The sequence below is a fragment of the Ammospiza caudacuta genome, chromosome 2, assembly GCF_027887145.1.
Source record: "Ammospiza caudacuta isolate bAmmCau1 chromosome 2, bAmmCau1.pri, whole genome shotgun sequence".
Lineage (NCBI taxonomy): Eukaryota > Metazoa > Chordata > Aves > Passeriformes > Passerellidae > Ammospiza > Ammospiza caudacuta.
In genome coordinates this window covers 95064734-95087788 of record NC_080594.1, presented here as the reverse complement: position 1 = coordinate 95087788, position 23055 = coordinate 95064734, and the positions used below count along the sequence as shown (strand labels likewise).

The following is a 23055-nucleotide window of genomic DNA, read 5'->3' as shown; positions in this document are numbered from 1 at the left end:
CTAAAATTAAAAGAGGTCAATTTGATCCCCTGTTGGCTCAGTAGGTTGGGCTGGGTGACCCTGTAAGTCTCTCCAGCCCCAGTTTTCTGTGTTTCCAGGTGAGCAGTACCTGTCACTTTTAGGATCATGCCTTTGTGCCCTGCACTAGCATGGTAAGAACAAGCTTCCTGTGTACTGCTCCCTGGCACAAGTGACTGACCTGGCAGGATTGTCTTCCATAGCCTGATTCCCAGAGCACAATGGCCCGTCAAGAGCTGTCCCCTTGGAGTTGTTTGAACAAAAGGAAACAGCTCATAAAACCCATACATAACCCTTCATTTTTGGATACAATATGAGATATACCCAAAAGTATGTATTCCATCAGCATCTTCATGAGCTGTTAAAACCACGTGGGACAGTGTTCCTTGTCTTCTTCATTACTCATCCTTGATAACTCCAGGGCATATTTTTTGTTAATGAGCCATTGAGTGTCACTGCATGATAAAATTACATCATCCCATTGTGAGATGCTCCACCCAGGGGGAGGAACCAAGCATTCCTAACTGCATATAATCTGAGTCTTGTAACAGTCAGTCAGCTTTATCCACTGAATTCCCAGAGGGCACGAGTTCCATAACCACGACTGGACCTTCAGAGGAAAACAAACCCTTTTACAGGAACACTGCTTCAACAGAACCACATCTATCACTTCAAGAGGGCTGCAGCCACCAGTGAATTGAACTGCTACCAACACCTGGACTAACAGGTTGTCAGGTTGTATTCTGACTCTGTCAGTGTTTCTGTATCATTGCATTTATTTTAATTTTCCTATTAAATTGTATTTCTGACTTGGGATCTCCCACTGGTTTGCTTTCAAACAATAACATTCCCTCAACATTCATAATGGGATGAAATTGATGAGTCTGGGGAAGTGTGCTCGGTCCAAGTGTGCTTGTGATTAAGCTGGTGGATAACAACTTTGCAATGTGCTCACTGAAACCTGCAAACTCAGTGCCCTGATTCGCTCCTCACTTCTGGGGTGCCTTCCTGCTTCGGCCCAGCATACAGGAGGCACAGAGCTCTGTTACTTGTTGTTTGCCTTCCTTGGGACATGGTCAAGAGCCACATCACCCACTCTAGCTCCTGGCTGCCTGCATAGTCCAGCTGCTTTAGAGAGGCTTTGTCCAAATTTTGAGAGGAAAGCCTCTTAGACGTGCTCTGCCAGCACAAAGCCATCAGTGGGGCATTGCTGCAGCACACGCACATGTTTTGTGTTTGAACACCGTGCCATGGTGACACTGAGCGCAGACTTTGCTCTCAGAGGTTTTGTTTTCTGTGAGTGGCTGACCCTTGCACTGTGGTGTTTCTCCCTCAGCAGCTGCCCCAGAGCCCTGCAGAGCGAGCAGCGGGTGATGCGCAGTGCGCTCGGAGGATGGGCATGGCAGGTCATCGTGGGACAATGTGGCTTCTTCCCACTGTCCTCCTTTTCCTTCAGATGAGGCAGACAGGTACAGTGTTTGCTTCACCTTGGCTCTGTGCTGCTTTGCCTAATCCATGCAGGGAGCTGTCCATGTTTTTGCTTTGTGGGGCAGGGGACATGAGTGAACACTAAATGGCTTTGCTGTCTCACCAACCTTGGTTCCCTTTGCCAGCTGCAGGGTAATGATATCCAGGGCTGAGGCACACGGGGAATTCCATTTTGGAGTGACAATTGTGTCAGTGTAAATTATGGGGTCAGTATGTTGATATGTAGTGTTTTCAAAGGCTCAGCACAAGTAATGGGCTATTTCTCATATTCTCAGGAGACATGATAATTAAATAACCCTTACTATCCATTTGTAAGCTGCTGAGGGACAAAATTATGTCCACAATATTTAACTGTACAGAGGAGAACAAGAACCCTACCCCATATATCACTGTGATTTTCTAATTCGTCACAAAACCATCACATCTCCACTTAATAAAATAAATTATCCCACCTAGTCTGACCCTGCTCTAAACAGGGGCAGAGCAGGTGGTAAAATTTAGAAATTTGAAATGTGTCTTCTCTAAAGCAATGAATTCTTGAGCAAGTGTCACTTTTCTGGATATCCTACTTCTTGTATGAAACATTGCATTCCAGAGAACATATGTGAGGGGGTAACACATTTTTTGCAGCAGAGCATTAAATGGGAAAGACCATGTCAGAAAAGGAATGAGATGGGTGGGAGAAAGAGCTGCTACATGAAACATGTTTCCAAATGCAGAGTTACCTCCCTGACCTCAATGTCTTCATAAACTGAGTTTATGAGGTATGTGTGGCTGGGGCCCTGGAGTCAGGTCAGCCAGGTGTGTCCAGGAAAGGAAGAAAGGTTGCAGAACTCAAGATACCAGCATAGATGTGGGCAGCATGAGGTGAGAGGTAATAACTACAAGCTCAAGCTCATACCTCGATGGATACAGTGAGAAAATTTTGGTTCTCTAAGCAGTACAGAATAGAAGTTTGGCCTGCTCATGTGACTTTAGCAGGGTTTGTAAAGTTTGGAGGTTTTATTAGCTTCTGCTTAATAAGTCAGTATCTGTGTCTTTAAATGAACAACTCTGCAGGCAAAAGATATGCAGAAGGCCTGAGATGACCTTTGAGGAAATAAAAGTTGATGGTTTTCAGCCAGTAGTTGCATTATAGAAATGTCCTGTCTGGTTTTACAGGATTACCATCACTGTAAGTTATGTAGACGCTGACCAGTATGTATTACTTAATCTTCCTGTAAAAAAAGGCTTCTGTGCACATCATAATACAGTGGCCACCAAAAAGAGATTGCAAAACTGAGGATATAAAGATGAATCATTGCATGTTTGGAATGATTCTGTTTATACTGTTTGTACCATCTGGAATGTGGCAACTCATAGGACCTATATTTTGAAAGGAAGGATGAAAGATCTAAGAAAAACTAAGAGCCCTTCTGCGGCCACTGAAAATGCTTGCACAATGACAGTAATTTGGGTTTTGCTTTGTTTTTGTAGATGGGAACCAGTGCAGTTCAAATCCTTGTCACTATGGAGGCCACTGTAAAGATGGAATTGGTTCCTACACTTGCTCGTGCTTGGATGGTTATCAAGGCAAGAACTGTGAATTTGGTAAGTTTCTGCTTTAGAGAACTGTGATGGCAGACTTCCCAGGGAGCTTTGTAGGGAAGCATGTCTTGCATGGAAATCCTTCGTGGGGCTCACTTCTGTGGCATAGAGCTGCCCCTGGGCCGACTCAGACCTGGCAAGGACATTTGGTGTGCTGGATGTGGTTGCTTTGTAAGGCACAAGCTGATGTTCAGCACTCACATGAGTTTTTCCTCAAGAGTGCTTCAGGTGCTTGGCAGGTGGGGATACAGATCCTGTTTGAAGAGGGTGTTTTGTTTTGGAGAACTTCCAGATCTTCTGTGAAGTCAGTATCGATGTCCCGTTTTTCTGCCACCTTCTCTTTTACAGTCATCCCAAAGTTCTGCAGAATAAACAACGGGGACTGTGAGCAGTTCTGCAGCGTCCAAAGAGATGGGCGGAAGGATGTGGTGTGCTCCTGTGCAGATGGGTATGTTCTAGCAGAGGATGGCAAACACTGTGTTGCAACAGGTACGAAGCCATGAGATAAAGCAATAGCAGTGCTTGGTGAGACTTGCTTCACTGTTAAGGTTTACAGTTACAGTCTTGCTTTGCAGTTGAGGAATGTCTTTTGAACCACCAGTATCCTACATGACATAGATCCAACGATGAGGCCTGGAGATTTGTATTTCCAAAGCCTTCCATTTGTGAGGTGTTGTGGTGGAGTGGATCAAAATGTACATGATTTTGAACCCTTTGCAAGGTGCCTCTCAGTGAGGCATGTCAGAGTAAATTCTGCTGTTAACAAGATAACAAAAAATCTTAGAATCACAGACTATCCTGTTTTGAAAGGAATCTTCAATTATCATCCAACTCTTGGACTGTTACTAGACTTCCCCAAGAATAACTCCATGTGCATGAAATTGTTGTCCACACATTTCTTGAATTCTGTCAGGCTTGGGGCCTCGACCACTTCCCTGGGGAACCACCCTCTGGGTGAAGAACCTTTTTCTACTATCCAACCCAAACCTCCCCTGACATAGCTTCCTGCCATTCTCTCAGATTTCTTCATGGAAAGGGCTGTCCAGCACTAGAATGCACTGCCCAGGGAAGTGGTGGGGACACCATCCCTGGAGATTTTCAAGAAACAACTGAATGTGGCATGTAAAGCTACAGGCCAATTAACAAGGTGGTGATCTGTCAAAGGTTGAATTCTAAGATCTTGGAGATCTTTTCCAACCTAAAGGATTCTGTGATTCCATGTCCTGGTCACCACAGAGAAGAGATCAGTGCCTGCCTCTCCTCTTCCCCTCAGGAGAAAGCTGTAGACCACAATGAGGCCTCCCCTCAGTCTCCTCTTCTCCAGGCTGAACAGACCAAGTGACCTCGGCCACTCCTTATACTTCCCCTCAAGGCCCTTCACCATTTTGTTGACCTCATTTGGACAATCTTTAACAGCTTTATATCTTTCTGATATTTATATGTCAAAAACTGTACACAGGACTCAAGGTGAGGCCATGCTGAGAAAACTGATCACAGTAGGATCTTTGCTTAAACACTTACAGGCCATACAAAAGAGCAGCTTGCAAAAATTTATACTTAAATTGCGGTTAACCTTATCAACTTGCAACTGAAGAGATAGTGCTAATCATAATTATCCAATGTACATATGTACAATTTTATTGTAGTTCAAAATACCACAGGGGGCGGGGTAAGTCAACCAATTAGATATCATGTCAGGTTTTATATATTTTATAGCTAATAACAAATTGCTATCATTAGCCATATTATTCCTAAAATAAAGCACTTCACCCAGTCTCCAAATTAAATATATTGTATTAAGAGGAACTACATTTATCTATCAATGTAAATAATTGAAGATGATGTATTAAATTTGTTAAAAACAAATTGAAGATGGTGTAGTAAATTTTAAATACTTTCAAAACATGATTGTGAGATGGAAGCTGAAGAGAAAATAGAACTCATTTTTCAAACCATATGATCTTTCTTCCTTGATTCCATGGGCCAAGTCTTTCATATTGTCTGGAAAATGAGGAAGCAGCACTATATATTGTGAGATGGTATTTCCAAGGAGTTTCTTCTTGCGTTGGTGTTTCTCTCCATCTTTAATTTCAGCATTCTTCTCTTTACAGTAAAATACCCTTGCGGAAAAGTTTTTGTGGCAAGGAAAAAAAGGTCTGTTCTTTCACCCACTGACGAAAGCAGTGGAATGAGTGATCAAGACCCTCCTGCATATGAAATGACCACAGAGGAGAACTTTGTAATTACCACAGAAAGCCCAACCCCTCCACCTGACAACAGAACAGGAGGCAAGAAGTCATATGTCAATACCAGGATAGCTGGTGGAGATCAGTGTCTTCCTGGCCAATGCCCATGGCAGGTGAATGGAGGGGGCTTTGCTCTGCATGTGGGCAGAGCGTGTGTCTGAGGGAAGGGGAGCAGAGCCTCCTTCCAGCTGGGAGCCTTCTGAACACGGCCCATGTCACGTGCCAGCAGCAGTGAGATGTAGCTGAGCTGTGTAACCCTGGGCACTTGGATGTGCTGTTCTGCAAAGTGCAGCCTCAGGGGGACAAAACAAAAGTCTTTGTGTGTCATTTTAGATGGAACTGCCTACTTTGTCCCCAGAGAGGATTTTGGGTCACACTGGTCTCCCAGGCCACTTTTGCAGGTTACATTTTTGTTCTGTCTGAGACCATCACCCCAGGCAGCACATCCAAGTGCATGCCAGATAAAGCCAGCATTTTGGTTCAGAAATACACCCTCATGTCTCAGTTTTACTCTTGAGTTTGGGCAAACCAAAATGAATTCCTGTATTTGGACATTGTTTGGGGGGTAAATCCAAGAGATGTGGTGATCAGGAGTCTGCATTCTGCCTGCTCGGTCAGTCAATGCCTGAGGGGCGTTACTCAGCACTGGCACTGAGGTAATGTGGAAGGCAAATGTTTTTTTAACTTCACATAGGGACAATCAGGACTCTGTAGCAGTAGAAGTCAATTTGTAGCTTCTGAACATGGCAATGCAGTGCTAGGAGAGATGTGGAGGGCCACATACATGTTGCAGTAAGAAGCATCTCTGTAGTGTGCAGAGAAATCAGCGCTTTATAGCTCAACATTAAACTGCACTTCTTCCTTGTGCAATTTTTTTATTTCACAGGCTGTTCTGTTAAATGAGGAAGGAGAAGAGTTTTGTGGTGGAACTATTCTGAGTGAAAATTTTGTACTTACTGCCGCTCATTGCATAAACCAATCCAAAGAAATCCAAGTTGTTGTTGGTGAGTAATTATTTTTTTTACTCCTCTGAGGTGAGAGTAGCTGTTGGGCCGAACTTTCTGTGCCTTAAATCTCCCTTGAGATGTACTCATGATTCATTAAGATTTGTTACCTTTTGGCTGCTTTTTATAATTTTTTGTCATTCTGACCATCCTTCTTTGTAACAACAGGTGCCTCTCTTTCTTCTCTGCCAGCTAGCTGGGAGGGATTGCAGTTAAATATTCTAGACATTTTGGTTATCAATGTGTTCAGCAGAGCAGTGCTTCTGCAGGAAGCCCATCATTCTTGGCACTTCAGAAGCATCCAGAGTTGTTCTTACAAGAACCCTCAGAAAATCTCTGACTCATTGAATAGAGCAGACAAGAACAAACTCAGATTTCCCATTGCTTCCCCTTGAGCCAGGACACAGAATCAACACAGCTTCATCTTTGCACTGTTGTAGTCCAGACCCTGTTCTCTTCTCTAAGCCAGGCTCAAGCTCCTGGAAGTGCTTCTACACAAAATTGCATTAGTTTAGCTGAATCAGCTTATGCCTTTGTGTAAACTGGTACATAGACCAAATCTCAGGACCAAAGCAAATCCAGTTGCTGCTAAGAAATGTTGCCATACCTGTTTATAGTTTCCTTGTGTGGTCTAAGTCCTGGGCAAAGTACACAGAATGAATATACTACTCTCTTCCTCTGTCAAGGTTGTTCTGAAGTTCTTATACTTTCTCCACATTGATGACCCTTTTAATGCTCTTGTGCAGGTGAAGTGGACAGAGAGAAGAAGGAGCAGTCTGAATCAATGCACACTGTGGATAAAATATACGTTCACTCCAAATTTATTGTTGAGACTTACGATAATGACATTGCTTTATTAAAGCTGAAGGAACCTATCACGTTTTCAGAGTACGTCATCCCAGCATGTCTCCCCAAAGCAGACTTTGCTAATGAAGTTCTGATGACGCAGAAGTCTGGGAGGGTTAGTGGCTTTGGGCGGGAATATGATGGTGGACAACTCCCAAAGAAACTGAAGGTGCTTGAACTCCCCTATGTTAATAGGAGCACTTGTGAGCAATCCACTTACTTTGTGGTAACTGAGAATATGTTCTGTGCTGGTTATGACACAGAGGAAAAAGATGCTTGCCAAGGAGACAGTGGTGGCCCCCATGTGACCAGATACAAGGATACTTATTTTGTTACTGGAATTGTTAGCTGGGGTGAAGGATGTGCAAGGAAAGGCAAATATGGGGTCTACACCAAACTGTCCCGGTTCCTGCGCTGGGTAAGGACAGTCATGAGTTTGTAGTGGTGCCGTGTCCCTTGATCCTCCTTGTTACCTGCCAAGGTGCAGGATTGGAAATGGAAACTTTCTTTTCCTGAACATCTGCTAAGTTGGTTTTGACATCTCCTTAAAGTTATGGTCTGCTTCCATTTGTATTGTTCCTGGCTTTAAACACCTCTGAGGAAAGTCAAGGTGTTTGGAATTGGTTGAATGAGGGAATTCCCCAATCCAAAAGGCTGCTGAGAGGGGTCTTTAGCTTCTTTTAACTTTTATCAATGGCCATTGTGGTTCCTATCAATTGTCACGAGTGCTCCAACCAGAGACTTCTAAACATATTCTGAAGAGTCACTAGCCATGATGAAAGCAGGAAGGATGGGAGTCACTAAATCCTCATATTGCAGCCATCTGGCTCAGCAGGGAGTTTATCCATACTGGAGTTGTTTGGCTTTTACCTTGAGATGTGTTCAGAAGATTAACAGAACAGGACATCTTGCATCTCTAAATAACAAGGGGTTTTGATTTATAAGGATTGTACTTCACTATAGATTAATTTGTACACTCTGCTCAACGGAAAATAAATATATGTGCACATTCAGTGTTTTCTGTATCTTGTTCTGGATTGTGTATGGCTGAGGATTGGAAAACTGCTTGCATGTGTATTGTTCTAGATGTTTCTGTTAGGTGCAATATTGATGTACACCAGCATTTGAAATAAAACATTCTTTCTTTTTTTGTTCTTGTTTATTGTAATTTTAACAAGCCCAGCCCCAAAAGCCTCTATCCATCATGTAGTCTGCCCCCTAAGAATCCTGATGGCTTTTTTAAAGCTTCACAAATCTCTTATGTTCCCCTGTGCTCTGGAACACTGAATTTCCTTAGGCAACTGCTCCATTTCTTTTAGGCCTTGAGGTGGTACTGGCTCATTTCAGGTAGCAGGGGCTGTGAGCAAAGCAGACTGACAAACCCAAAATACACCTCTGCAAACAGCAAGTATTGCTGCAGCCAGCACTAATTGTGGGCAGGAAAGTGATTTCACATAGCAAAATTTGATCCGATTGCAAAATCAGGAAAGGCACACAGCACACAGCTGCTGAGTAAACTGGTGGATTTTTGAGATTCCGGAATTCCTCCTGGCAAGCACACATGGCTGGCTTAGGCAAAAGCTGACATGTACCTAGGATGGTGGACAGGGAGGCTCTGAGCTAGTCTCCAGTGCTCAGGCTTCTTCTGCCTTCAAGGAAAAGCCAGTCCTGAGACTAAGGGGAAGAAAAGAAGGATGGTGAGTTAGCCCTGTGACTAGAGAAGCCCTGCAGTAGATATTCCCAGGAGGGCTGTGAAGTCTCTGGTGCTGGTTGTCTTCCAGAGTGGGAGATGTACGCAGATGTCAGGTGTGCAGCATGATGGGGGCTGCCCTAAGGGGCACATGTGGACAAGCTGCCCTTTGTTATGGCATCCTGCACTTTGGGAGGAAAACACACTGCAGTGGGCTCAGTGTCCAACAGTGCTAAAATTAAAAGAGGTCAATTTGATCCCCTGTTGGCTCAGTAGGTTGGGCTGGGTGACCCTGTAAGTCTCTCCAGCCCCAGTTTTCTGTGTTTCCAGGTGAGGAGCACGTGCCACTTTTAGGATCATGCCTTTGTGCCCTGCACTAGCATGGTAAGAACAAGCTTCCTGTGTACTGCTCCCTGGCACAAGTGACTGACCTGGCAGGATTGTCTTCCATAGCCTGATTCCCAGAGCACAATGGCCCGTCAAGAGCTGTCCCCTTGGAGTTGTTTGAACAAAAGGAAACAGCTCATAAAACCCATAATCGCCCCCAACATTCATAAAGGGATGGGATTTGATGAGTCTGGGAAGTGTGCTTGGTCCAAGTGTGCTTGTGATTAACCTGGTGGATAACAACTTTGCGATGTGCTCACTGAAACCTGCAAACTCAGTGCCCTGATTCGCTCCTCACTTCTGGGGTGCCTCCTGCTTCGGCCCAGCATACAGGAGGCACAAAGTTCTGGCTCTGGTTGTTCTGCAAGAGCCACATTACCAACTCTAGCTCCTGGCTGCCTGCACAGTCCAGCTGCTTTAGAGAGGCTTTGTCCAAATTTTGAGAGGAAAGCCTCTTAGACGTGCTCTGCCAGCACAAAGCCATCAGTGGGGCATTGCTGCAGCACACGCACATGTTTTGTGTTTGAACACCGTGCCATGGTGACACTGAGCGCAGACTTTGCTCTCAGAGGTTTTGTTTTCTGTGAGTGGCTGACCCTTGCACTGTGGTGTTTCTCCCTCAGCAGCTGCCCCAGAGCCCTGCAGAGCGAGCAGCGGGTGATGCGCAGTGCGCTCGGAGGATGGGCATGGCAGGTCATCGTGGGACAATGTGGCTTCTTCCCACTGTCCTCCTTTTCCTTCAGATGAGGCAGACAGGTACAGTGTTTGCTTCACCTTGGCTCTGTGCTGCTTTGCCTAATCCATGCAGGGAGCTGTCCATGTTTTTGCTTTGTGGGGCAGGGGACATGAGTGAACACTAAATGGCTTTGCTGTCTCACCAACCTTGGTTCCCTTTGCCAGCTGCAGGGTAATGATATCCAGGGCTGAGGCACACGGGGAATTCCATTTTGGAGTGACAATTGTGTCAGTGTAAATTATGGGGTCAGTATGTTGATATGTAGTGTTTTCAAAGGCTCAGCACAAGTAATGGGCTATTCTTCATGTTCTCAAGAAATATGATCATTAAATAATTTTTGCTAACTAATGATAAGCTACTGAGGGCCATAACAAACCCCACAATGTTTAACAGTGTAGAGGGGAATGAAATCCCTACCCCAGCACCCACTGTAGTTTTTTACATCTCCACTTGATAAATCATCCCACCTCCCCTTCAGGATGGACCCTGAGATCTTCTCTACAGTGTATATTTATGAATCACATTGTGGACATGATGTGTGCCTTATGTTTTAATTTTGCTGTTGTCTCTGACTGCACAAACACCTGAGTCATCACCATTACATGAGCTATGAGTTAGAGGTGGATTTTGACATCCCAGAGATGAGACAGGAGAGGTACTTAGTGGGACCCAGGGTGCCCTGACAGTCTTCAGAATGTTTCAAGGAAGATCTCATATAAAATGTCAAAAGCAATTTTGAGTGCACTTATGTGCATTTAGTGTTAAAATATAGACTGGAAGTTGCTGGCAAAACAAAGATGGAAGGTAACTTCTATAAAATTAACTGTAAAAGTGACAGAGCTCATTAATGAAGTAAAGAAAAAGAACAAGATAATAAAATTAATGTATTTTTAAAAGAAAGGCTAATTCTAAAATCCCCACAAACCCCAAAGTGTTTAAGGCATATGTCAGAACTGTCCCAAGGTCAGGAAAGTACAAGACAATTGATTAAAACTATGAGACCTTTTGTGACCTGACCTCCAAAAACAAGTGTTAAAGTGCCTAGCTCTGTATAAAAGAATTGTAAACATCCTGACATAAAACCAGAAAAGCTGAGAAGCAAATGCAATAAGATAAATGTGATATGAAAATGAAGAACTGATCTAATTATTTGAATAATGGAAGAAAGAACATGAGTGTTGGTCTGTGCCCAATGGAGAAGAAAGTCTTTCTTCCTTAAGGTACCAAATAACTTGTACCGCACATGGAGGAAAGGAACTGCTGAACTGCACTATTCAGGAAAAAATCACATCAAATTTGTCCAAGGGGGAAAACTCACATCACTTTTCCCCAAAGACAGGATGATAGGCTGTGTGGCTGCAAAAGATGAAGTAAACCTCAGGTCTCTCCTTCAAGGGAGGCTTCTAACATAATTTTATCTGACACTTACTGCAACAGAAAGAGAAACAGCTGTAAGTTTGGTGCCAATCTGAAACTGCTACTTGATTGAAAGATTATATAGAGTGCAAATCTCCACACCTCTGAAGACCTCTGGCACTGGTATTTTCCATAGTAACATGCAAGACAAAAGAGAGTTTTCTCACTGCTTTTTTACCTCATTCCAGACTGGAAGGATTACCATAAATTGAGATGAGCATTCAGGCAGTCTTGGGAAACTGAAACACCAGTCCAATGTAAATAGAAGGCAATTATGTAAATACAAAACCAAAATTTTACCTTTGGTCCCACAACATGCAACCACAGAGATTTGTAAAATGTGTAATAAAAGCAAGACTTTGTTTTCATGAGGATGAGCAATTAGGACAAGGAGTAATGAGATCCCACCACTCTAAGGGCTACTCAGATTAGATATTAGGAAACACTTTTTAGACATTTTAAGGCTAATTAAGGAGTGCATTAAGCTGTGTGGGTGAGCTGTGGAATCTCATTAGGAATCTGCAGGAGCAGGTTAGACAACATCTTTAGGAGCAGTTTACTTGCTTTTGCACTGTTAGAGCCAGGAAGAGCTCTCTCACTCTGCCTGTGATCTTGCAATACCAGGACTGAGCTAAGGTAGCACAAGCCATATACAGATGGAAAAGGAATATTGCAAGAATATAGCAAGAGCCCAATACCTCATTTGTTTCTGATGCTTTAGTTGTTGATGTTTTTTGCCTCTTACCCACACCCACATTCATCTTTGCCTTAGTACAATGGCTGTTCTGGCAAGCACAGATTGCTCCTTGAATTGCCCTCTGAGAGCTGTTAGTTCAGCTGGGAAACACTGAAGAGGAGTAATAGTGCTCTACCTAATGCTGACAGCTTACCAATTTTTAAATAACAATACAACTATTGTTATTATGAAGGCCTTTTGCAGGAATTGTTCTGTATTCCTTAAAGTAGTGGGGTGTTTGACTAATGTTTGCAAGCCAGATTTATAAGTTGCTTGTGCTTTTATGAAGTCACCATGAACCTGTAACCTGCCTATACTTTTGTCTCCCTTGCAGTCAGTCATACCAAGTGATGCAAGGTCAACTTGAGAACTGTGAGCAGCTCTGAAAAACTGAAGATGGAGGAATCATAAGTGCCTGTGCTGCTGGCTATGCCCTGGGCAATGACAAAACCTGTGTTTCTTTAGGTATAAAGTACATTTATAGTTCATTCTATGGGACACATCCCATCTGTACCACATTTAGGAAGTGCTGCTGTGTTGCAGTGCCACTGTAGCATAAAGAATAATGTTAATTGTTTAGGCCTTTCACATGACTTACTTGAGCTGTTGATAACAAATTTAGTAAGACCTTAGCCAGAGGACATAATTTAAGTAACATCAAATTATGCAGCTGTGAGGGATGTATGGCAGCAAAAATAGCTCAAGAAAGTATTCTGTGCAATTGGGTGTGTTCTCTCAGGGGACTGCAAATTCCATGCCCCAGCAGGGGGAAAACCATATCAGAAACTGGTGATTACAGCAGGGTTCAGATTCCTCTTCTCCCAAAGACTGAAACAGGCCTTTCATGCTATGGAGCATTTTGTTAGAAAGTAACAGGTTAGATTTTTGATTGATAAAAAAGTTGGTGTCTAGTTTCAAGGCCTCTGGGACATGCTAAACACCTACAGATCTAAACAGGTAGAAATCCAAGATATTTCTCCCTTTAAAGTATACTGTTCACAAAGACTCATCATTTCAGAAGTAGTAACATCCTGTGACTGAGTTATATTTCACTTGTTTCTCCTCAAATACCACCTGCTCTATCTGAAAGAGGCAGATTGTATTTCTTTGTTTCTCTTTTCTTCTAACAACAAGTTTTCTGCAGTTTTCATGTGGCAACCTAAATAGATTAATAATTACTGATGCTGAATTTAATTCCGTCATTTTTGCTTTCATTCAAATTGAATATTAACAATTACTAGTCTTAGTCTATTTTTCTGTCTCATTTAGCACTAATTCAAAGCCAAATTACTATCATAAGCCAAATTACTGTTATGATTTCAAGCATAGAATACTTGATTCTATTTTCCAATAAAATATATTTATTAACAGCAGGTACATAATTATACCAATAATGGAAGATGTTTAATTTTCAAATACTTTGAAATGCTAAACCCTCTTGCCTACTTACTCAAAATGGGTAAATTTTAAAAGAAATTAAAATAAATTTCATTTTTCAGACATTCCCATCTTTTTGCACGTGCAAAGTTTTTGTTAATATCTTGAAAAATCTAGCAGAGCCAAACCTGGCAAGGACACCTGCACATCTAATTAAATTGTAAAACGCTGCTGTCAAGGAGCTTTCCTTCAAATGAATGTTAAGCAAGTTTTCTCTTGTTTTCATTAATTTCATGAAGGGTTGATTCCCTGAAAGTGACCTGTTTCCCTGCAAACCATTTTCCTCCACTGTAGGCATCTATCTGTAACTCTAAAGGCTGCTTCTGACTGAAAAACCCGTGTTCCAGCAGGCTGGAATAATTGTGGTGAAAACCAACTCAAGATGCAATGGAAACTAGCTGTACTTTCCTGACCATAAAACTATTCCTTACACCAAGGGCTCTGTCAAACAAGCTCTGCCGAGTGGCACTTCAGGGACAGAAACAGCAGCTGCCTGCTCTACATGGTTCCTTGCGTGTCACTCAGCTTGGTACCTCAAGGACAGCTCAGGCACCATCCCCTATGGAGGTGGAATATCCTCCATATTCCATAGTCCTCAATTTCTGATATATTGGCTTAACTCAGGTATTTCTGAGCTCAAGTGGAGGCTGGTGACACCAGCTGAGCATTCACAGAGTGTGTTCAGTGTCATGGACAGGGGCTCTTTGCTCTCAGCAGGCAACACATGCTTCAGAGTCTCAGTACCACCATACAAGAAGCATTTTGATTGTGTCTTTGCAGTCCAATTCCTACATAAGGCTCAGGAATCATGAACTACATGGCAGAAAGTCACAGGAATCACAGCAAACCCAGATGCCCATCCTGAAAACGAGGGATCCGCTGAGGCCTTGAGCGGACAGTTGGAGGTCACCAGGGAGGCTGGCGTTCACCCAGCATGTCCCCATGGCAGGCAAGGGGCCTGGACTGCCAGCCATTTTCTCCTCATTGTGCTCACCCAGCCCTGGGCCCGAGAGGGCCTGGCTTCACGGGTGTCAGAATTTTGGGTGGCTTGTTCCACTCTCCTGAGTACTGTGCTTCTGAATGATCTTGTGACTCCATTTCAGCATCAAGCAAGTGCTGAGAGGGGCAGCCTAGGGCAGATGTGGCTGCAGGCATGGCATTGTTAGGTTGCAATGCTCCTCATTGTGTCCTTTACTACAAAAATAAGAAACTGTCACAACATTGCAAAGGTTCCATAGCACTGTGTCCTTATGGCACGAGTTTCATACCTCCTTTATGTTTCTGGTAGGCAACTCCTCTAAGCACTGACTCTTGTCCTCACAGCAGCCACCTGACTCCAACCCCTCAATCACCCAATCCACTCTTTTATAACGCTCTTCTCATTGGCTACAGCTGTGGCCTGTTAAAGTCAGGCCTGCTCCTAATCTTTAATAATTAGCCCAGCTGCAACTCTTTAGGGATAAGATTACTTTCTATACTAACTTATTTTCTTATATTCTATCCCCCTACACTGTCCCATGTTTTATTCTCCATATGTGTTGTAGTGTGTTCTGTTGGTTTATTTAATTACTCCCCTATTTTCTGTATCACTCCCCCATTTTCTGTAATGGTTCTGCCCTCACCAGTTCTTCCCGCCATAGTATGGTCTGTCATTTGGTCACCTTGGTTACTCCTGCCTCAGTTTATGTCAATCCTCTCTGTTATATAATTTCCCCCTCCCCTGGGTTTCCTTATATGTGAATTTGTTCTCCTCCCTGGGCCCAGTCAATCACTCCCCTCTCCTCCTAGTTTGCCAGAATCTTCTGTGCTTAGGGAGACTTGATTGGCTGTGGCTTCGGGGCCCCTCCTTTACATTGTTTCTATTGGGTTTTCTCTCATGCCCATTATCCTAAGTCCACTCCCTTGCTTTCCCCTATTGGTTCCTTGTAAACCCCTCCCATGAATTCCTCCCCCCTTTATAATCCTACTCCACCCTTTGTTCTTGGTCACTGGCTGGTAGGCACGTTTGATTCAATGTCTGGGTGTCTGTCACTCCCTGGTTGACAGTAAATCTGACAAGTCCCCAGTGAGCGTCCGGACTCTTTACTCTCGTGGGCCAGCAGCGATTCCATCCACTGTGAGCACAGCCCGAAGCCTTCTGACGCCAAGGGGTGCTCACACATTTGCAGCTGGGTGTTGGCCGCCCTTCTGCCAGCCCGACACCTGACTTTAAGGCTACACCTCGCTGCACATATGTGAGACACAGAATTCTAGCAGAGTTTTTCTTACTCTCTTGTTGTTCCTCACTGCTTCATTTTGTCTCTTGACTAACAGTGAAATACATGGCTGAATGTATAGAATAGACAGTTTCTTTAAGCTTGGCTTGACCTAGTGTATTTTGTATATGTTAGAAGCCAAATATAAACTAGGAAGTGATGTGGGCAGGTAAGGCTGAGCTGATGTAGTTAAATTGGTGTAATATTACAACTTTATGCAATTTCCTGTGTTGGCCAAACACTGAAGAATTCCAGATGCCTCATTCAGATATTAGCAATGACTGTTTCAACAGCATGTAGATATTATTCTGGGACTGTTCCATACTTGAAACCTCAAATATTATATGTATTATTGTTGTTTATTAAAGCAGTTTACCACAAATTCTAGGCACTGAAAAATGGTGTTCTGAGTCACAAAATTTGTACTCAACCTACCAGAGTAAAGCAAGAATTGTAATTGCCTTAACTCCAACTGCCTGAACATTTAATTCCCAAAGAGTCTTCACACAAACTGAGGAAGACCAAATATATATGTGAATTTGTAGATTTTTGTGTGCAGAATGTTGAAGTTTTAAAAGACAATAAGTATCTATTTTCTATTTAAGTCTGAATATATTGCTCTGCACATGAGGCAAAATTCTTCTGTCATGAGGCTTGTCTATCACGAGTGCCATAGGAGTACTGTAATGAAACCCAAAACATTTTATCAAAGTTTTCATTGAAAGCATTATTCTGATTGAAAAGTTCTGATTTTCTAGTTGCTTGGCATTTTGTCAGCCCTCTAAAACCTCTCCAAAATGGGTATAATTTGCTACAGCTTCAGGATTCAGGACTTATCCATTTTATTTGTATACAGCACATTACCTCTGTAGAGTGCAAGGAACTTTGGTCCCTTCTATTATTGATTTTCCTTAGACTTGTTGGTATTGTCCTATTATTAACTGTTTTCATTATCTAACACAGGGATGGCAGACAAGGAAAGGTAAGAGCCAATGCGCAGAGTGGACAAAATGTATGGCCATGCTGAATTGGATACAGAAACTTTCAGCAGCAATTTAAAATTGGAGGAACCTGTGACATTTTCTGAGGATGTTGTCCCAGAAGATTCTGCTAGATATATTCTTGTGGAAGAGGTTTTACACTGACTTCTGTGAGCCAGAGAGAAGTTTGATAAGAGGATCCATGTTTACCCCTGAAAGAATTTTCTACCAAGGCCGTTGACATAAAGACCAAGAAAGAAGGATAAATAAGAGAAATCTGTAACTGCCTGTTCCAATGAACACTTTGTTTGTCTTTACTGACCAATGAGAAAAGTGTAAACTTATGAGTCTTGTAAGAATGTATAAAAAGCATGCATGTTGTAATAAAACTGGGTTTGAAGCCTTCTGAAAATTGAATGTTGCTTGGTATTGTGACAGTCTCAACTGTGACATATTCTGATGAATTAATTGGAATTGTCAGTGGCTTTGAGAACATGTATACAGAAAAAAATCCTAGAAAATGCAAAACCCACTCATGTATGCAGAAGAGTCTAATTAACTTTCCATGTCACAGGGTGAAATGAGTTGTTAGATGAATTTCCTTGAATTGGAAAGGCTTGCTTGCTGTCACCAAAATCACCAAGCTCTTCTGATAGCTTCTTGCTTTCTTCCTGAGATACTTTCTTCACTACCATTATTGATATAATGGTTTTGGCTATCATAACACGAATGCATTGCATATCGCAGAAATTACAATATTGTTATTTGTATAATATAAACATATGATTTATATGAAGTATTATTTAATCATTCACAACTGAAAAAATTTTAAATATGCCAGGGTAATTAATATTTCAAGATTAATAAAAGCCTAACTCTTATCATCTGAACCTGACATCCTCTGTCTGCCTTATTTCAATGCAGAGAAAAAATTATTTGTTTTGCAGCCAGTTCAGTGGTATGTAAAAATTGTGAAGAAGATATTGAGATATTTGAGCCCTACAGAAAAAGTACTCTGTGTTGTACTTCAAAAGGTGTGTCAGTATGTATTTTGGAAGAGAGAAGAAAAATGTTATAAATTGGATTGTGGCATAAAATGTGCAATATTTTTCTCATTCCCTACCTTCACCATATCCAGTTTTCAAGTGTGAAAGTCACCATTTGGGGATGTTTTTTAAAATGCATTTTTTTGATCAGTTTGAAAGGAATAGAGCAGTCAACTTTGTTCTGCAATGATCACTGTCTGGTTTCCCTATAAAATCTCAAAAACCGACTCTGGAGTCTGTCCTATTTGTATTATTTGCCTGCCACTTTTCTCTGACACAACCTGAACTTCAGGCTGCTAAATTAACTGGATTCAGGACTGGCAGTACACTGTAGGTCGTGGTTTTAAGCCATGGATAGAAGCTCAAGCCCTGATGGCTGCCTATGTCACTCCCTGACATCACTGCTCCAAAGGATGTACCCCTCTTTGAATTCCCACAGGACTTCGTTGAAGCCTCTGATTACAGCTCAGCCCTACACTATGGAGAGAGCCAGCCTGATACATGGAACAGTGGGCCAGGTTGGGATGTGTCCCAGGGACCACAGGGAGGCTGTAACACAGGGCTGCCACTTGCTGACCCATTCCCCCATTGCCATCCATCTCTCCTCCCACACAGCCCCTCCATGGCCACTTGTCCCAGTTCTGCAGCACTCCTGGTTTATTCATAACCAGTTACAGAGGGCACAGACACCTCTGATGGGCTTTGATTGCTGTCTTTAGCTCCACATGCATTCATGAGGAATCAGTCATCTGAGCTTCTCCTTCCTCACCTCCCAGTTTGCATTGCCAGGCAGGAAGCATCATCATCAACCTCCTGAGATATTCAGTACCAGATAAGAACAAATTCTGTCTGCAGGGACACTTGCCACAGCTGCTTAATTGCTCAGAGAACTGCAATCCTCACTCAAGACACAGAGCCAGGCACACATCATCAGTGCTCTGCCTCAGTGCTCTTTGGGTCTGCACACACAGGACAGAGTTTCAACTCGAGTCATCCTGAAGATGCACTTTGAAACTTGAATAAGCTTTTTTTGCCTTCCTAGTTCAATACAGATAGAGTTTTTTTCCTGTCATAAATGCAGAAGTCAACCTCCAAAAGCAGTCCAGCAGTGTGACAGTTGCACAAGTCCACAGAATCTATGTCTCCCACAGCTTGGAAGTCAGGTTGATGGCAAAAGCCAGTTCCATCACCCAGTTACAGATGTCTGGGCTGTCGGTGGAAGATGTTGAGTACAGTCTTTGCACTGGTGCTGCTGAGGTCATGTTAGAACTTCCCCCCTGCTGAATCTGTTGCAGAAGGAGTGACTGGTTGGTCAAAGGAACAATTTAAATTATAGCATCTGGACACAGCTGCAGGGCTGCTGCCCCATGTCCTCAGTGGAGAGAGTCAGGCAGAAAGACAGAGGAACAGAGGAACAGGAAAGTGCATTAAAAGTCTGAACTCTGGGTAAAGTCCAAGTGCTTTCTTATTGTCCTGCATAGTCTTTCAGACTGCATCAGTGTTCCAGGAGTTTGCCCAAAAAATCTGCTGCTTAGGTTCCTCTGAGAGCCATACTTAATAATTTTTATCCTGAACTCCAGGTTAGAGCAGTGGGGAAATGTTACCAGAAAAACCAGAGGAAAAAAAATCTTCTTCCAAATGTCACAGATTCCAAAGTGATTTTGCTTCATTTTTCACATGGGATGAGGGGATATTCCTCATCTCAGAGCAAAATTAAGCATCTTACCAACCACCCTCATCCATCACTGAAACTGTAACTAAGAGCTGAAATGCAATGGTGCTGTCTGTACATCTGTTCTGTCATCTTCCAGTTCTTCCATAGCCAGTTTTTGGCTGGAATTTTGGCAGGGAAAAGAATTTTAATATATAAGTTGAGAGAAAAGGTATAGAAAATGAAGGTGAAAGTAAAGAAATAATGTGTTTTAATAAATGAAATATCAACAAAAATAGCTATTTTTAACAATATGTGCACAGAAAATGTTAGAGCTTACACCTACAAAGAAGGACTTTGGGTAGAGGGGGCCTTCAAAGATCACCTCATACAACACTGCCTGCCATGGTAGAGACACCTTCCACTAGAGCAGGTGCTGAAAGCCCCATCCAGCCTGGCCCTGAATACTTCAGGGGATGGAGCAAATGTCAGAGGAGTTCCAAGGTGGCTTTTGTTTTCACTGCCAGGCCATCAGGACACTTGCACATCCCTGAGGGTAGGCTGACAGTCTTCTTATGAGTGCAGCAGGTAAAGGAGAAAATCAGAGCTCCCTGGGGTTACATTCCTTCCCCTGTTTGCTCCTCCAAGGTTTCCTGTAATCTGTAACCAAACCACAAAGAGAGTGATGGTGTTATTTTGAAACAGCCACAAGTTCCTCCTCATTCAGAAATGCTGATGCGCTTTGGATTTGGCAAGAAAACCTTTTTTTTGTTTTTTTTTCTGCAGGTGGTGAACAGACCTGGCTGATCTCAATCCAGGTGTTTAGCTGAAATCAGTACCCATTTTAACTGCACTAAGCAGTTCACTAGCTGAGGTGTGCATTTCCAAAAAAGCATGTGATGGGTTACTCAGGACAGCTGCCCTTGGCACATCATGCTGCAGCAGGGCTGATGGCCAGCCTGTAGCAGGAGATGGCATTGACATGTCCCCATCCCTGCCCCATCCCTGCCCCATCACTCTCTGGGCAGCAGGTCTCCAAACCAACCCACTTCCCCTGGGTTGCTGCACTGGGCAAGGAACAACTTCCATGTGAACCAGTCGCTGACCAGGACTAACTCCCTGAGCTGCTCCATCCTGAGCAACTGCTAACTTGGTACCTGACACTGCCTGCAGGCTTCATCCTGGAATGAGCAACCCTTCAAGAGGAAGGCAACCCCTAAGCAGGGCTGCAGGAAACAGGGTGCAGGACTCCATAATGAAACATCACCATATGCTTGCTCTGGTAATTAAAGGAAGGGAAAAAGAAATCTCAGTAACTATAAAGAAACACATGAAGAAAGGACTGCCCTTTTAAACCCCCCTTTTAATGAAGTTTTCCATAGTAATATGAAAGTTAAACTGTAAACCTGTTGCATTGATGTCAATACAGAAAAAGCAAAGTCAGTACCATGCATACATGAATACACTGTGTCCCATTCCCAAGGACACAGCTGCTCAGTCAAGGGATATCTTTCGTAAAAAAGATCCCACAGCCAACAGGTAAATGACCATGTAAACTAAGATCTTGTGAGAATACAGCTTCTGAAGCTTTGAGTTATTAATATTAAAGCAATTTGAATGACAAACTTATACCTACAAGAGTTCCTTAGCTGACATAGGTTTAGGTTTGTGAAATGCAAATGGTTTCTTTAAAAAAATAAATAAATAAATCTGCGGATCCACATCTTTGTGCTGGGTTCTGTGAAGTCCTGTGCTGACATCAAGTGGTCACATATTTTTCGTGCCAAAGGAAGCCAGACTGGCTGTGCTGTGTATGCATGGGATGATTTTCATTGTCACAAGAAGGTAAAGGCAAGTGGTCCCAAGCCCCTGGGGGGCTGCAGCAGCAGCCTCTGGCAGGTGGTCCGTGGGGATGGACAGCCAGAGGAGCATGGAGAAGCAGCACAGCCCCTGCAAAGCAAGGCAAGGGGGGTGAGGTGAGCCTCCACAGTGGCAGACACAGGAGATGCTGTCTGACACCCACGAAATGTGACCACTGGCAACAGCTCTCCCTTTGCTAGCCAAGAAGGCTCTGGCTGGGACAGGGACAGTGAGGCTTGGTGGCCCCAGGGGACTGGGGAGAGCATGGAGAGCTCATTTACTGGGGAAAGATGGACACACAGGTAACCAGAGGATGGGAGGCTGTCTTAATTAGTTCTGCAGAAATACCAGGGAGGGCAAAACAAATACATAAGGTCATGAACTGGCTGTGAATAAAATTAAGCTTGGTATTAGAAGAGTTTTAACTCCAAGTGAACTTCTGGAACAACAGCTTTGGAGGAAACTGCAGGAAAACCCTCCCATAATGGAGTTTTAAAGGGCAGGTTGATAATTTGCTGCAGGTATTGTGGCCCGTGATGTGAGCTGTAACATCAGCCTGGGTTGGTAGGGACTGGCCTTGGTGAGGGATGTGGTTTGTTTCCCTCATTGGCCTCAGTACTCACTGAAGCTTGTTTTCAAAGGTGAAGTTGATGGGAAGTGCAGTTTTATTTGTGGATTTACCCATGGATGTTCAGGTCAATCATACTTTGTTAAAAGACCTGCATACTCAAATAATAGCTGGGGATTTATGATATGAAAACACAGAATGGTCTTGGTTCATAACTGCATAACTCTATAACATAACATGAAGTAAAAATCCACTCTTCCTGTCACTGGTTGCTGCTCTGAGTGTAGAAATGGTTCCTGCTCTTCCCAGGAGCCAGCCCATTCTGGGAGCCCTGCAGCCACACTGCCATTGCATGCCAATGGGTTTATCCTTCCTCTTGCCCAGGGTGGGGAAGCAGGGTCACCCTGTCCACAGGGTGCATACCTCAGCAGCCCAGGGAGTGTTTCTGTCCTCTCCAAACCTACACCTCCTTTCACAGACTCCATCTGGCTGTGCATCTCTGGGTGACTGGAATCCTGATATCAGGAAAAGTTTTCCATGCTCTCCTTCAGGGCTGGGCATTGCAAACCAAAGAGTGAAAAAGAAAAATGCCATATCCATTCAGATGCATCCCTAGGGGGAGAAAATTAAGTCTGTGGGCTTGGTTGCTCCAAAAGCTGGTTGGATTTGCTCACTGCCACTCGGTGAATGTTTTGTGGGGACGATGTACTAAAGGGCCACATCCTGTAATTGGTCCCTGAGGTCAATGCCCAGCCTGTGCTTTGGTATGGCACAAAGAAATGTTCATGCTGTTCTCCATCCACGCTGTGTTACAGTAAGTGAGTGCTGGGCATGGGAGGAGCACCCAAATCCCAGAGCAGCTCTCACTGGCACTGGCAAAGGGCCCCACAGTCGGCCAGGGCACGGAGAGGAGGGCACTGCTGTGCTACTGAGCTGGGTAATGATTTCTTTGGTTTGCTTTGGGTTTGTTTTTTGGGGTTTTTTCCCCATGTGTTGACATTGCAGCCGTGATTTGCCCTTAGAGGTTTTGTTTTCTCATGAGCAGGTGGACTTTAAACTTCACCATCCCTGCTGCAGCCATTTCCCACAGGAGCTGCAGGAATG

General features: G+C 43.4%; 1 protein-coding gene and 1 long non-coding RNA gene across 2 annotated transcripts; both read left to right on the top strand.

The window, feature by feature from the left end:
* Positions 1 to 675: 675 nt before the first annotated feature.
* On the top strand, positions 676 to 8236 carry LOC131554541 (coagulation factor X-like). Its single transcript, XM_058800014.1, has 7 exons — positions 676 to 745; positions 1358 to 1487; positions 2983 to 3096; positions 3442 to 3582; positions 5205 to 5452; positions 6226 to 6343; positions 7090 to 8236. Exons 2-7 carry the CDS (start codon positions 1412 to 1414, stop codon positions 7629 to 7631), a joined length of 1239 nt encoding a protein of 412 aa, XP_058655997.1. The 5' UTR covers positions 676 to 745; positions 1358 to 1411; the 3' UTR covers positions 7632 to 8236.
* Positions 8237 to 9919: 1683 nt separating this feature from the next.
* LOC131554792 (uncharacterized) lies at positions 9920 to 17955 on the top strand. Its single transcript, XR_009274430.1, has 3 exons — positions 9920 to 10022; positions 12489 to 12619; positions 16810 to 17955. It is a non-coding gene; the product is annotated as an uncharacterized LOC131554792 (long non-coding RNA).
* The last annotated feature ends 5100 nt before the right edge of the window (positions 17956 to 23055 follow it).